Raw genomic sequence first — 15,623 nt, forward strand, 5'->3', positions numbered from 1 at the left:
AAATGAGCCACCACCTGCAGATGGGTGCACCCTGTACCCCTCATGGCATCCGGAAGGATCCTTTCCACATCTGGAATAACTCCCCCCGGTAAGCACACGGAGTGCACATTGGTTTTCTTCCCTCTCTTGCTGCCATATCCCTAAGGGGCCCCATTACACGCCTGACGTTGGAGCTCCCAACTACCAGTAAGCCCACCCTCTGCGACCGTCCGGATCTTGCAGACTGAGGGCAACCTCTGGAACAGGACAAGCAGCCATGTCCAGCCGAAGATCAGTATCAGCCGGAGACAGAAACTGAAACCGGTTCGTCAGACAAACTGGAGAGGCCTTCCGTTCAGCCCTCTGGAATGTCTTTCGCCCCCTGCCAAATCTTGAGACGACCTCCCACTCTACCACAGGTGAGGGATCAGCCCCAATGTGGGCAGTATCCCGGGCAGCCACAGTCATAGTCCGATCGGGGGATGCGTGGGACGAGCAGACCGTCCCCGACAAACCCCCATCCAGACCACCCCCACAGTGATGCCCATTGGCAACAGCCTCCAGCTGTGTGACCGAAGCCAACACTGCTTGAAGCTGGGAGCGAAGGGATGCCAACTCAGCCTGCATCCGAACACAGCAGTTGCAGTCCCTATCCACGCTGAAACTGTTGTGCAAAGAACGTCTGAACTAATCTACAGAGAGCACAAACAATTCGACGCAAAATTTAAACGGTTATTAAAATACAAGATTGCCTAGTAAATGCAGTAATGCTGCTACTTGCACACTGCTGACACACTACGCCATTTTACACTATTCAGGTACTAAAATGTGATGTTACAACTCTCAAATACTATAATACACCTGAAATTTATGAATTAAACAATGCAAGTACCAAAAGCAAGCAAAGAAATTAAGAATTAAACTATGTAACAAATAAGTAAGCTAGGGGTATATGACTTGCTGCTGGCAGCTGCTTATCCAACAGCAGCAGGGAGTACGAGTGGGTCAAAGACTTCTTAAATAATACAACCCAATACATTGTCCTCGACAGCGAGTGTTCATCAGATACAAGGGTATTGTCAGGACAGCCACAGGGAAGTGTGATAGGACTACTGTTGTTCTCTATATACATAAATGATTTTCCGGACAGGGTGGGCACCAGTCTGCAATTGTTTGCTGATGATGCTGTGGTGTATGGTAAGGTGTCGAAGTTGAGTGACTGTAGGCAGAAATGAGACGACTTACGCAAAATTTCCTGTTGGTGTGATTAATGGCAGCTAGCCTAAATGAGAAAAAATGTAAGTTAATATGGATCAGTAGGAAGAACAAACCTGTAATGTTCGGATATAGTATTACTAGGGTCCAGTTTGACACAGTAGAGTCATTTAAATATCTGGGCGTAACGTTGAAAGCAACATGAGGTGGAACAAGTATGTGAAAACTGTGATAGGGAAGGCAAATCGTTGACTTTGGTTTATTGGGAGAACTTTAGGAAAGAGTAGTTCACCTCTAAAGGAGACTGCATATAGGATGCTGGTGCGATCTATTTTTGAGTACTGCTCAAGTGTTTGAGATCCATACCAGGTTGGACTGAAGGAAGACATCAAAACAATTAAGAGGGGTGCTGCTAGATTTGTTACTGGTAGATTAGAACAAAACTTCAGTGTTACGGAAATGCTTCAGGAACTCAAATAGGAATCTTTGGAGGAAAGTGGCATTCTTTTTTGGAAACACTATTGAGAAAATTTAGAGAACCGGCATTCGAAACTGACTGCCGAATGATTCTACTCCTGCCAACATACATCGTGCTTAACCTTTTAAGTGGGCATGACGGATATATCCGTCCATGCACTGCTATTGCACAGTGGGTTCGATGGATATATCCGTCCACTGTGTTCTGTGGCTAGTAGCTAGCGGGTATGACGAACTACCGGCCTGCCGTTGACACTGTGGTTTTAGTTGGGCTTTGTCCACTAGATGGCAGCTCTTGTCATGCAACACAGCGTGTTCTAGGCTAGCTATTACATTGTCCACCCGAATGCGCGTCAAGAAAACGTGTCCTGTGAAGCAGCCGCAAAAATGTGCCTTTTTTTGTCTGTGTTTACTGTAGAGTTAGTGAGTGATCTTTTGCAATGGCAAAAAGAAGTCGTTTATCAGTTTTGGAGACTGAGAAGCTGCTTTTAGAAAGTGACAATAATTTCAGTGACAGTTCTGAAAGTTTTCAAGATACAGATGTTGAGGTTAGTGAAAGTTACTTCGATTCAGAAACATGTGACGACAAGACACTACTGCAGCAGATGGTACCTAGTGAATTTGTCGTGCTAGTTCAGTTCGTATTCAATATTTGTTCAGTGGTAATAGTGGTACAGTTGTGCCTCTAAAACAAAAACGATGTGATGAGTTGTTTTATGTGTTTTGTGGATGATGCTTTGTGCACAATGATAGCTGAACAGACGAACTTATATGCGTAACAGTTCATAGCTTCTCATCCCAATTTAGCAGCACGCTCAAGGGTTCACAGTTGGCAGAATACTACACGCGACGATGTAAAAATACTGATTGGAATGCTTGTACTTCAAGGAATTCTTCACAAACCAGACCACAAAATGTACTTTTCAAAGAGGGAATCAGTTGACACATCTTTCATCAGGAAAGTGATGAGTGAAAAGCGGTTTCATCTTCTATTGAAATTCCTCCACTTTGCTGACAATATCTCATATGATCCACTAGGCACTATCAGCAGAAAACTATTCAAAATTCACCCCATTATGGAGCATCTGCGGTGTAAATTCAGATCAGTGTACATGCCAGAAAGTAACATCACCGTTGAAGAATCGTTGTTGCTCTGGAAAGGACGGCTTGGATGGAAGCAATATATTCCATCAAAGCATAGCAGATTTGGCATCAAATAGTATGAACTCTGTGAAAGCAGTTCTGGGTATGTATGGGACTTTACTGTTTACACTGGAAAGGACGCTAATTATGGTAGCACTATCCAGACAAAAAAATAACCTCTTTAATTGTTATGGAGCTTGCACACGATCTACTTGGGAAAGGTCACTGTATTTATCTGACAACTGATACACCAGTACAGATTTGGTGGACAAACTAACCAGCAATAACACCGATGTTCTCGGCACAATGCGGCAAAACAGGAAGGGGTTCCCTGACTTCGTAAAAAAGGATAAACTGAAGAAAGGGGAGTACATAACAGGGTACAAAGGCAAGCAGATGGTAATGAAATGGAAAGACAAAAGAGATGTTGTTATGGTCAGCACCTTCCATGACGCTACATTTGTAAATGTAAACTCGAAGAAGGGAAGTGTTCAAAAGCCACAAGTTGTCATTGACTACAATTTTTTGGATGAACTTGTGGCACTGCCTCCATGGTCACAGGTTCCTTTTGCTGATGTTAACACAGCACATATATACTGTCACATTTGTAAACAAATATATTTGTTTACAAATGTGACAGTATACACGTGCTGTGTTACGACAGCGAAAGGAACCTGTGACCACGGAGGCAGTGCCACTAGTTCATCCAAAAAAATCGTAACACAACGCACACACAAGTGTCATACTAACTAATGTACATCCACATGATGATGGAGGTTTAAACCTTTGAAACACGTCGTGGAAATAATTAGAACGGTGACTGGTAATGGTAAACTTGTTGTTTCATTTAAGGAGGGGAAATGACAAGTAGTGGTACAGGGTATCCTCCGCCACCCACCTTAGGGTGGCTTGTGGAGTATCTGTGTAGATGTATCTATGTTTCTATCAAAGAAAACACAATCTTCTTTAAGGTTACTTTATTTTTGTATGGTTGTCAAAGGACCTCTGAAATATATACATATACAGAACTTTTAAAATACGCAAACTATAGTGACAAGCATAAGCACATACATTTAATAACAGGTAGGGATATGTACAATCATTCTTGTATAACTGTTGTGACAAAGCTCTGTATTTCTTACACCAGTCAACTTTCTGCATCAGCTTTAGAACCTTTTTCTTGTTATACAAACAGAAAAATAATTCTGTAATGCTGCATACTGCACTTCCAGTAAAATATAGGTCCAGAAGCTGAACCATGTACTTTTGTTCACTTCTTACTGAAAAACAAACACTGTCCAGCATTCCCAGCAAAATTATTTCTTTATTATTCCACTATAACAGAACTGTTTCTGTTACCAATTTCACACTGCAGCCTCTGTCCAGTTTTACACCCAATATACACATCTTAAAGCACTTTGTATCGAGCCTTGTTCATAAGATGATGTGCTGAGCTCTGTAATTTTAGAAGTTCCTCCTTGATGAGCCTAGTAATTTCAATCTTTGCCTTTGATACAGCAAGCTCATTTGTGCTTTCAATTGCCAGGTACAGCTTACGTTCACCTTCTGGGGGTGATTTGCCTGGGGGATAATAGGTACCTCGTACTGTGATGCCAGCCTCGGAATATTCACTTATTTGTGCTAGTGCCTCCTGGGAAAAAAAAAAGAATTTAAAATTAGTTTTATGCTTAATTACATGCACTAATGGGAAATGACGATCCATAACAGTGTATTACAATAAGTTGTTGAGAAAAATGTAAGTGGAAGCAGTAGTTAGGTGTTTCAGCAACAGAACATCGTGATTAGAACTCAGAAAAAAACTGACATTATTGTGATCAAAATCTAATATTCAGTGTACTCTATTTTTGATGTACTAAAGATTTTAATCATGAAAGAAAACCAATAGTTTGTATAAAATATTAACTGATAAGTTTCACACAGTGAGTGAGTAAAGATTGGTTAAAAACTGTAAACTGATATTCAGGAGGCACTAAATAGTATCTCACCTGACATAGAACACTTCTCAACAAATTTTACTGGCAGAAGTGATTTCTTATCTTTCCCAATTATTTACCACAAAATGATGTTCTTGAAAAGCTTAAATTTTCTTTGTTGCAATAAGAGAGATGCCTGACAATATTTATTTATTTGTTGCTTATTCAGCCTGACCAAATTAGGGCCTTAAGGCCTTTCTTACATCTGACCAAGAACAACACACACAAAACTACTATGTAGTTATCAAAATAATAATAATTTGCATTAATAACAAAATAGTAAATGGTAATAACAACATTAATAATAAAGATAAAATAATGGGTGATATTAATTAGTTCTTGCATAACAAATTCAATGATGATGATTTGCATTATTAATACAAAGTAATAATTACAGAATCCATGATAAAGTGATGCGAACAACAGAGAAGAACTTGTCATATTACCGTCTGAAATACCAATTTTTGAGCAACTGTTAAAGTAGTTTTAGGTACAAGAAATTTAAAGGTGAAGACACCTTGTATATAAAGAATGATAAGAAGAATTATAAGTAAATGTTCTTGGAAAGTAAAAATCAGCAACAGAGAATACAAATAAACAAAACCAATAATTCAAAATCTACAGGCAGGATGACAAATCCAGCACGACTCACTGTTAGACAGATGTTTTTATGTTTTTGCAGGAAGCATTATACACTTAGCACATATTTCTACAGGGAATTTTTAATGCTAAGTAATAAAAAATAAGTTAAAGTGATTCTCATATAATTAGAAAGCAGCAAAAATGAACACTTAGTGTGGTCAGTATAATGCACATGATCTCACCACCTACAGTACATGAACTAGTTAATTAGAAACATATGCACTTCCAAACAGATTTCAATGCATTCTGAACCAAAGCATATCAGCTCTTTATTTCCACAAAAACTGAGATGGCCTGCGTGCTTTTCTTGGTGCATAACAGTATATCATGACAACAGGAAAGGATAAAGCACAAAAAAATAATACTGAGGCAATTTGCCAGCGGAAAAGCCAGTACACGGAATCCTGCTATTCAAGATTAGTTCTTCAACAACAGCCAGCATCATCACAAATATTAGAACAGAACTATTACAACTGATAATTGCAAATGTTGAGTTTTCTCTCAAACTGAAAAACTTGAAGAACCACACTAACACACATGTACAGGGACAGTTTACCTTGGATGTGACTCTCCATCTTGCTTGTTGTGGGAAGTCATTAATTTCCAGTTCTTCTTCATACTTGCGGAATGTTTCAACTTGATCTTCATCACCTTTGTCATCTTCTTCTTTCGGCTGGTAATTCAGTTTCGTGTTCAGTTTAGCAGCCAGCTGTTCTGCTACAGTCTTTGCCTAATAAACAGTGTATTAAAAGCAAGTATCAGACAGCAGCTTGGCAGAAATGAGTTCATAGTCAGAAAATCAGAATAAGTAGTATTGAGGATGTTTTAGAGAGGAAGAGGTGGCAGTTGTAAAACAGCAATTGGCGCATTCAATATAACGCTTACAAGTTAACTAGTTGTTCAGTGGTCTCTCAAAAGAATGAAATGCTAATGCATTAGCTTTTGACAAATGTCTAGAGCAACAAAGACTATTTCTTACAAAGCATTTTATTTAAATACAGCTCAAAACACAATTATTTTGTGTGAAAATTGGTAACATTTATATAAGAAAAAAGCAACTACATGGACTGTTGACAAATAAAATCCAAATACTAATGTATAATTACTACAATCATTACAAAGATAAAGTATTAAGTACTAGCTAAAATATTTTAATGAATGAAGCATCATAAATCAATGCATGGTCTTCTGAGGTGCACTCCCACAGAAAAATATAACTAAAATTGAAATATAGGAGGAAAATGCAGTGATCTTTTTTGTTAAACCAAACTTCAATTAATTTTTCCTTTACTATCTAATGACAAACATCTAACGGCAGTGTACTTTCACACTGAGAATCTTCATGAAATTTGTAGCATGTACTGAACAAGAATGGCTTGAATATTAATAGAAATGTGAATACTGTATCCTATAATTCTCCGGTTACAGTCATAGAAATTAAGTCTTATGTACAAAGGTCAGTAAGAATACCAAGAGAATCTGTGCATGGACGATAAACAGATTTTTCATTCTGTGTACTACATCCAACAGAGTGTACAGACTTGCCTAGTGCACCTCATACCACCATGTGGTATCATCACCATGTGGTGATTGTATGTAGCTGTGAAAAGTGACCATGCCCACTGCAATTCACACAGATAGAAATGTGAGAAATAGTCACGTGAAAAATCCAACACAGATTTGTCAATTCTATGGATAAGATGGCAATATGAAAGTTCACTCTAACTGAATGATATGTGAACAAATATTCATGATGCTGAAAACATGTCACTGTATAAACAAAGAAAAACTCCCGAACTGGCACATTTGGACTAGCACTCTTTCCAGCAGTCAAGGGACAATACTGTTGGTAACCATTCTCATAACAATGAGAATATTAAGGAAGGTGTCTTGGTTGAACACGATATAAAGGAAACATGCGGTAGTTACTTGGAGATGAAGAGGCTTGCTGAGCATAGATTAACATGGAGAGCTGCATCAAAAAGTCTGCAAACTGAAAACAACAAGGTACCCGAAACATCTCACCATAACAACAACCACAAGAAAAACCTCGGTGTTTCAGTTGGCTATGTTGGGAAGCAAATGCATGTATGAGGCAAATTCAAACTCTATCTGTAATACTAGTAACAACTTTTGTATGTAGGACAAAATACTTGTTTATTTTTTGAATGATTATTGTACAACTGCCAGAGTGTTTTTAGGAACTTAAAACGTTAAAATCTGGAAAGCCTTATAAATATGGGCTCTAAAATGTATACCTTTAAAGCCATGAGCACTACTTCATCTTTAATGCAATGAAACAAATCTCTTCTAACGCAAGCTCTTTGCTTTCCTTATTTTTAGCAGTGGTAGTAGGGACCAAAACAAAAAGAAAATGTTCACTAAACATGGACTCTAAAAAGCATATCTTAGGAGCTATGAGCACTTGTTCAATGTATCAGGTTCATTCAAATGAAAACTGGTCAGTGCATCTACCTTTGCCTTACACATAAGGTGGCACCATGTAACTGCGGGTATGGTGGCACAATCTATCGGTAGAGAGACCGACGCTTGCCCACCGTTTGATATTGCATAGTGCCAGTGTGGTTTCACGCCGAAGAGAAGGTGGTCACACAAGTTATCATCCACTACTGAACATGCAGGTCAGTAAGCAAGAACATGGAGTTATTCGATTTTTGGTGGTGGAGGGAATTGCAGGCCATGAAATGTGTCGACGGATGAAGGCTGTGTATAGTGAGTACAGTCCGAGCCATTCAATTGTTGTGGAATGGTGCAAATGATTCCTTGAGGGGCGCAAGTTACTGGAAGACACTGGACAGGCTCATTGTGTCATCACACTAGAAATGGTTGTGGAAGTGAATGCTTTAGTCTTGGACAACCACAGAATCACCATGGACAAGATCCATCGGTTACTGGGCATTAGTGTGAGCACTGCCTACACCATAATGCATCAAAATTTGAACTTTCAAAACATCTGGGCACAGTGGGTTTCCCACCAAACTGACTGCCGAAAAGCACAATACTCAAATGGCGCTGTCTTCGAGTCATCTGCAACATTATCATGAGGAGGGATATGGCTTTATGTTGCGTATTGTCACAGGTGATGAAACATGGTGTCACCATTTTGAATCAGAGCAAGCAGTGGACACATGCGACTTCACCACCTCCAAAGAAATCAAATGCCATGCACACCAATTTTGGTAAGGTCATGATGTCCTCCTTTTTTGACCACAAAGGCCCACTACTTGTTGCGATCCTGGAACGGGGAACCACCATCAATGCCCAACATTATCAAGCCACCTTAGACAAGCCATCAAGTCGTAACATCAAGGTACGTTGTCCAATGGCATTATCCTCCTGCATGATAATGCTCCCCCAAACACGGCCAATGCAGTGAAGATGACATTGCAACAGTTTCGGTGGGAAATGTTGGAACATCCACCATGGACCTCTAAAATGAGCTATTCGCGGACATCAATTCGCAATGGACAACGAAGTGTGTGACTGGGTTCAGGCCTGGATCTGACAGCAGCCTACTAGCTTCTTCAAGGATGGAATTGACCGGCTACTGTCACAATGGGATAAATGTGCCAAAAGATTGGTGAATATTTTTTAGTACATTTACTGTGTATAGCAACATTTTTTAGTTAAATATTGTTACCGTTACTTTACACTAGTGACCAAGTTTCATTTGAATGCCCCTTATATTTCATATAGTCAGTATTTTTCTGTTGATTCACATGACTTCAGCACTGCACAAGTTTTGCAAGAACCTGAAAACATTTATTTTAGTATATAGAGTTAATATGGACACTCTTTGTTCTATATACTGTATAAAACATGAAAGCTAGCTTTTATGATAGGCCCTAAAAATAAACAGATGGTAAATTTATTCATGTCTCATCCACACAGGATGTAAGCATAAAACTTGACAGCAAAGTGTCTACTGGTTAAAATTCATGAAGATACGTTTGTAATATCTGACAATATTAATTCTATTAATTAGGATGGTAGAGTAGCAGTTGAATTTGAGCAGCCAATAATGTAATAATCAGATAATTTTCTTTATATTGTGAGAAAAATAAATATTAGTTTCTAATGTGATGACGATTTTGAACTACTAGCTATGTCATTTTCTGGGGGCAAACAGATATCAAGACACAGTAAGTTCTCACATGGCATGTGCACAGATCATAATAAACCTCAAGCCAGCATAATTCTAGAAATTTTTTCTGATTGTTCACACCAGTTGCTTCATTATTGGCAAATAAATCTATCCCTATCCAACCTACCACATACATCAGGGTATGCAACAGATCAGTCTGTCATCAAAACCTAGCTTTCATATTGAGAGACATTGGATTCACCAACTCAAACCAAACAGTCACTTTTCAACAGAACTTAGATCTTTCACTACACTACAAATTAGTTTTTCGTCACAAACAACATTTTGTATTTCAGATGAATTCATTGGTAATTGTTTCAACACAACAAGAATGTGAAAAAAGTACTACATATTCTCAATACAAGGCAAACGCAAAAAATGTAGGAAGAGCTATGGGCTACAAGCACATATGGATGTCATCTGACAACAAGTTTGTTACTTGAACAGCAACAATCATTCATCACGGCATTGCACCACCAATCACAGGTGCTGGATAATCAAACACAGGTATTTCAGTCATTGGCTTCTGTTTTGTCTAGCCGTCAAGCTGCTCAGTCTGTGGTGCCAGCTGTTTTACCTTCGTGGCCCCCATGGTTTATCCACCTCCTTTTTTTTCTACATAGAATGGGTCTGTTGAGGAATGGGACACATACAAGAAATGTCTGTGACAACACTTTCAAGCTTTTGGGATTACTGACACTATTTTATGTCATGCCTCATTCCTTTCATGGATATCACCAAGAATGTATCAAGGCCTGTGTCAACTTGCCCCTTCCCAGGATCCATCCTCTTTAATGATTGACCAAATGTGTGAACTTCTTTCAAAGTACTACCATAATCGCATCCATGTTATTGCATCCCTCACTGAGTTTCACTGCTGTAGGAAGCAAACACATCAATCGTAACAACCATGGGCAGCTGAGCTCGATGGGTTAAGTCATCGTCGTCATTTTGTGCCTGATGAGCATAAAAAGCTGTATGGTGATCAGATGGTGGTAAGAGATGTTACCATTCGTTTAGCTCCAGATTGTAAGGTGCGAGAGTGTGCCCTCCAATGCGAAAATCCATCCCTCTCTGAGGTTTTAGCCACTGCACAGTCATTTGAGGTGTCGCAAGCTGTGGGTAAAATTGAGTGATGGTGAGAAGTTTCAGCAATCCAACCCAATCCTCCACATCAAGCTTCAGATAGTTGGCAGGAAGGAAGACACAGTCGTGACGGTCCGTACACAATCAAAGCGTCAAGAAGGCTGGCCTTGCTCCCAGCAGCAGGTCCACCAACAATGTAAACAGGCCAGTAAACAGCAACGTACGCATTCCATGCTCCCGTCCTGCCCCTATTGTTCCATTAACCGTGAACACTCTGACTGCCCCAAGAGCTGGGCTACCTGTCATAATTGCAACAAAAACAGTCACATGGCTTCCGTTTGTAATGAAAAATTCAGCACAATGATCCTGATGCAGATATGGAAATAAACACTGCATTGACTATTTCCATAATGGCAAACAAGCTTTTCATTGATGTTATAGTTTTTTGTAAAGTTCTGCACATGCAAGTGGATATAGAAGCTGCAATAACCTTGTGAAATTCACAAACTTATGTGGACTTGGGCACCTCTCCGCTTTTCTCTCTGTCGCAAAAGTTAGTAAATTACAATAAACAGAGTATTCCTATTCTCGGCCAATTCTCTGCCTCAGTGACCTACAAGTCAGTACTCCAGTCACATACATTTCTTGTTGTAAGTAACACATATAAGGAGAATCTTATTGGATTAGATGCTTTTAAGTTGTTTGGTTTTCATATGAACTGAATTTAGCGTCTGAACAACCATATATACAGTTAGAAACATTATGTTCTGAGTTTACCTCTTTGTTGCCTTCTGGATGGGGGTGTGCCAACAATTTTCAAGCACACGTTACCATTAAAACTTCTGCTCAGCCTCATTTTTTCTGGATCAGTCCGATTCCAGTGGCACCCACAGAACAAGTCAAAGATGAATTAGGTCAGCTCACGGAATCAGACATTGTTTGGACTATTGCATCAAGTGAATGGGCTAACCCTTGTTGTAGCAAAGAAATAGTCGGGCTGGTTATGCCTCTGTGGCAATTTTAAAGTTTCTGTGAATGCACAATCTATAGTGGATACATACCCGATACTGCACCCAGATAAATTCTTTGCAAAGTTGTCACAAGGTTAATATTTCTCAAAAATAGATTTGTCAGATGTCTATTTACAACTCCATTTAGATGAAGAGTCACAATCTATGTTAGTTGTCAATACCCCTTTTGTATTTTACGAATACTTGGGATCACCTTTTAGAGTTGCCACTGCTCCCACAATTTCTCAACATTTTTTTGAACAACTTACAGTATCTGTGCCAGGCTGACCAAATTATTTGCATGACATTGTAGTTTCCAGCACCTCCACTGAGGAACATTTACAAGCTCCCTGTACTCTTTTTTTTCTGTCCTCCAAGTGGCTGGGTTGAATTGTCATTTAGAAAATGTCAATTTTTTTCAACCTTCTATCATTTATCTTGGATTTGAAGTTTCTCACAAGGATCTCAAACCCCTGCATCAACATGTGTCGCTCCCCTGTCCTACAGCAGTCAAAGAACTTTGCAGCCATTACACGCGTTGCTGTGCAAAGAGACTCCATTTCACTGGTCGCTGGCTTGTGAAACCATGTTTTCCACCCTTAAGACCATGTTACAGTCTGCACCAACCAGGCCTACACTTGGTCCTTGCAGTGGATGTTTCAAAGTACGGGTAGGGGGGTGGTAATGGCTCATAGATATCCCGGTGGCTCTGTGATCTATTGCTTATGCTTAAAAAATGCTGACACCTACTCAAACTAGGTATTCTCAGATGGAAAAGGTTGCTTTGGCCATTGTATAACCTGTGAAGAAATTCCATGCTTTTCACTATGGTACGAAATTCGATCCAGTCACCTGTCACCAGTCATTGGTTTCCTTATTCAGTCCTCCTGTGTCATTACCAGATAAAGTGGAACATCACATTTAGCATTGGTGTATTTTCATTTTGTGTTACAACTACGAGATTCATTTCCACCCTACAAATCAACATGCAAATGCCGATGCTTTGTCCTGCCTGCCAGGCAGTCTGGACCCAGGATTTGATCTAGAGGAATTGCTTTGTTTCTACCTTGATGTCAGTGCACAAGACACAGTTGATTGTTTCCCTGTAACCAAAACATGGATCATGAAGGTTATAGTTTTGGATCCTGTTTTACAAAAGATCATAATATTCATACAATATGGTTGATGGATTCATCACCTTCTGGTGTGTCCACCCCCTCTGTAATTATTACACATTTCAACATCAATTCTCTGTAGTGGATGGTGTTCTGCTTTTAAACATGGAATACGTGACCCCTCTGGTAGTGATCCCCTCAGTGCTTATTTGGAGGTTCTCCATTTATTACAAGCAGGTCATGGGGCCATTTCATGCACAACAGCGTTGACCCATCGAGACATGTTTTGGCCTGGCTTGGACAATGACATTACCCGGCAGGTTGCCTGTTCACAGAGTGCAGTGTACCAAGCAGCTCCACAAGCATCGTCATCTCCTTGGCTGATGCTGTCACATGCATGGGGCCATATATATATGTGGATCTTGCTGGCCCCTTTCTCAATGCTTATTAGCAGTTGGTTGTTGACACATATTCTATTTTCTGTATGTCATTCATTATGTTTCCACATCCACGACAGCTACAGGCATAGCCTTGTCCAAATTTTTTTCACTTGTAAGCTCACCCATGATATTAGTGTCAAACAACGGTCCACAATTTTCATCGCAAGAGTTTGCGGCATTTTGCTATTCCCGTGATGTACATCACATCCTCACCCCACCATTCCATCTGCAATCTAACAGTGAGTCATAATGCGTAGTGTGAACATTAAAAACTCAGATGAAAAGTTATGTTGCCACTTCTTCATCCAACACTGCCTTAGATCAGTTCCCCTCATTGTACCATTTCACGCGGTTCTGCAAGAAGAAACTAGCACAGCTCCTCCACAGGCGACAGCCGACAACGCTGCTACATCTCCTGTGCGCTCCAACTGGACATCAATCCATGCAGCTACCATGTCTCTAATAGCCTGGTATGGCTGTCTAGGCACATGGGTTTGGACATCGTCCTAAATGGATTCCAGCTGTCATCATAAGATAATCTGAGTGTCATCTCTGTGACATCCTCACAGAGGACAGTCTGTGCTCAAGGTAACAAAATTAGCTTCACATTCGCATGAATGGGCAGGCACCTCCTAATGTCACACTACTGCCTCTGAGCCCGTCCACATGGGAGTCAGATCCACTCCCATGCAGTTGAGGGCGTCCACCATCGGTGGCCGAACCGGCAGTTATTCTATTGCTTCTGACACCATTGTCAGGAATTCCATCACCTGTTCTTGAGCAACTGCTGATACCAGTACCATTAGCACTGCAAGCACCATCTCCAGAGCTGATGCCCGAGGTTGACATAGAAACAGCCCCGAAGTCGACATCTGGTTTGGCACGGGAAAGTGGTCACAGAAAGTTTCTGTGCCCAAAGCATTTCATCTTCATACTATAAGCTCCTGTTGCAGCATGCCATCTCAGCCTGAGCACACAGATGAGGAGGACACCAGGAGCGTCTCAAGAATCTATGACCTCCATAAGAGGGGAGGAATGCAGTGATGCTTGTGCGCACTTTCAAAAGACCCCATGTGTGGCAGTGCTATGTCATCTGTAGACTGTAGAGGGTTCCTCAGGGGGGTGTGTGTGTGTGTGTGTGTGAGAGAGAGAGAGAGAGAGAGAGAGAGAGATATGTCAGTCAGAGCCCACCTGGGTCCCAGTATCTGTAAGGCTGGCCGAGCTCTGCTCAGCCTCAGTTCTCTACATGTATAGCTACAGCTCTTTGTGTACGTAATTGGTTCCTGTTTAATGTTACTTAAATACCATGTTCAAGTTATTAATGCTTTGGTGAAATACAGTTGTGTTCAGTCTACTGGTCATGTTGTACTTATACCTAATTGTTGCTGGTAAGAACAGAATGCATAAATTTTATGGGCTGGCGTCTCTTTACAACAGTCATTGGTTATACGGCAAAGATGACAACAAATAAATTCAGCTGCAAGGATTTATAAAATATCATTTCACATTAATGGTATGGAACAAATAACAATCCAAAAAACAATCCAACATCATGGAAAGAGTAGAATAATCTGTAATTACGAAGAAAGAGATGGGAGAAAGAGAGATGGTGAAAGGTAGGTACACAGATATGAGAGAGAGAGAGAGAGAGAGAGAGAGAGAGAGAGAGAGAGAGAGAGAGAGAGAGGGGGGGGGGGTGAAGTGACCCATGATGTATTACCGTGATAAGTGGTTGTGATCCACCTCCCTTCAGAATAGCTTCAGCAGCTTGTTGTGTGGCCCCCTTGGCCTCAGCTCCCAAGTTCTTAGCCATGTTGATGCGGGATGCTAATCTTCTAGCCAATTCCAACTTATCAGTTGCTGTGGGTCCCATTTGCCCAGGCAATACTGTAAAAAAGAGAAATTAATAAATGAACTGTTTACAGCTGTCAGATACTGAAAATAAGCAGATGAAATCACGTAAATGCATGAGCCAAGTAACACTACAAGGACACAGAGAGGAAATAAATGTTAAACAATGTAACAGAGGTTGAAAATATCGCTTCAGTTGTAAATTACTTTATTTTTCATACGACTGGTTTCAGACTGTTATAAGCCCATCCTCAGGTGTAGTACTGGAAATAGCAAAAGAAAGGAGATAATTTTCACATACCGCAACACACATAAAAACAAAAAACAATTTTTTTTCTGAAAAGTTTTAAAAACTTTTAAGGAACATTTCGAAACTGCTGGTTCGGCTATGTGCTGTGAAACCTATGTCAATGCGCAAGTGGCACCAGACAGTACTATGGACTACTACCTGGGTAGGGAATATACACAAATTATATCAAGACACTTACGTTGTGCTGTGGTCCCCC

At 40.2% G+C, this 15,623-nt stretch overlaps 1 protein-coding gene across 1 annotated transcript in view; it reads right to left on the reverse strand.

Annotated features, from left to right (window-relative positions):
- Positions 1 to 3,776: 3,776 nt before the first annotated feature.
- Positions 3,777 to 15,623, reverse strand: part of LOC126336517 (probable ATP-dependent RNA helicase DDX46) — a 140,286-nt gene continuing 128,439 nt past the window's right edge. The window contains exons 18-20 of the mRNA XM_050000300.1: positions 14,987 to 15,153; positions 6,007 to 6,180; positions 3,777 to 4,465 (exon numbers count right to left, since the gene is read on the reverse strand). Of these exons, the coding sequence (XP_049856257.1) occupies positions 4,223 to 4,465; positions 6,007 to 6,180; positions 14,987 to 15,153 (584 nt within the window). The 3' untranslated portion in view covers positions 3,777 to 4,222. The remainder of the gene's footprint in view (positions 4,466 to 6,006; positions 6,181 to 14,986; positions 15,154 to 15,623) is intronic.

This window comes from Schistocerca gregaria, chromosome 2, assembly GCF_023897955.1.
Source record: "Schistocerca gregaria isolate iqSchGreg1 chromosome 2, iqSchGreg1.2, whole genome shotgun sequence".
Classification (NCBI taxonomy): domain Eukaryota; kingdom Metazoa; phylum Arthropoda; class Insecta; order Orthoptera; family Acrididae; genus Schistocerca; species Schistocerca gregaria.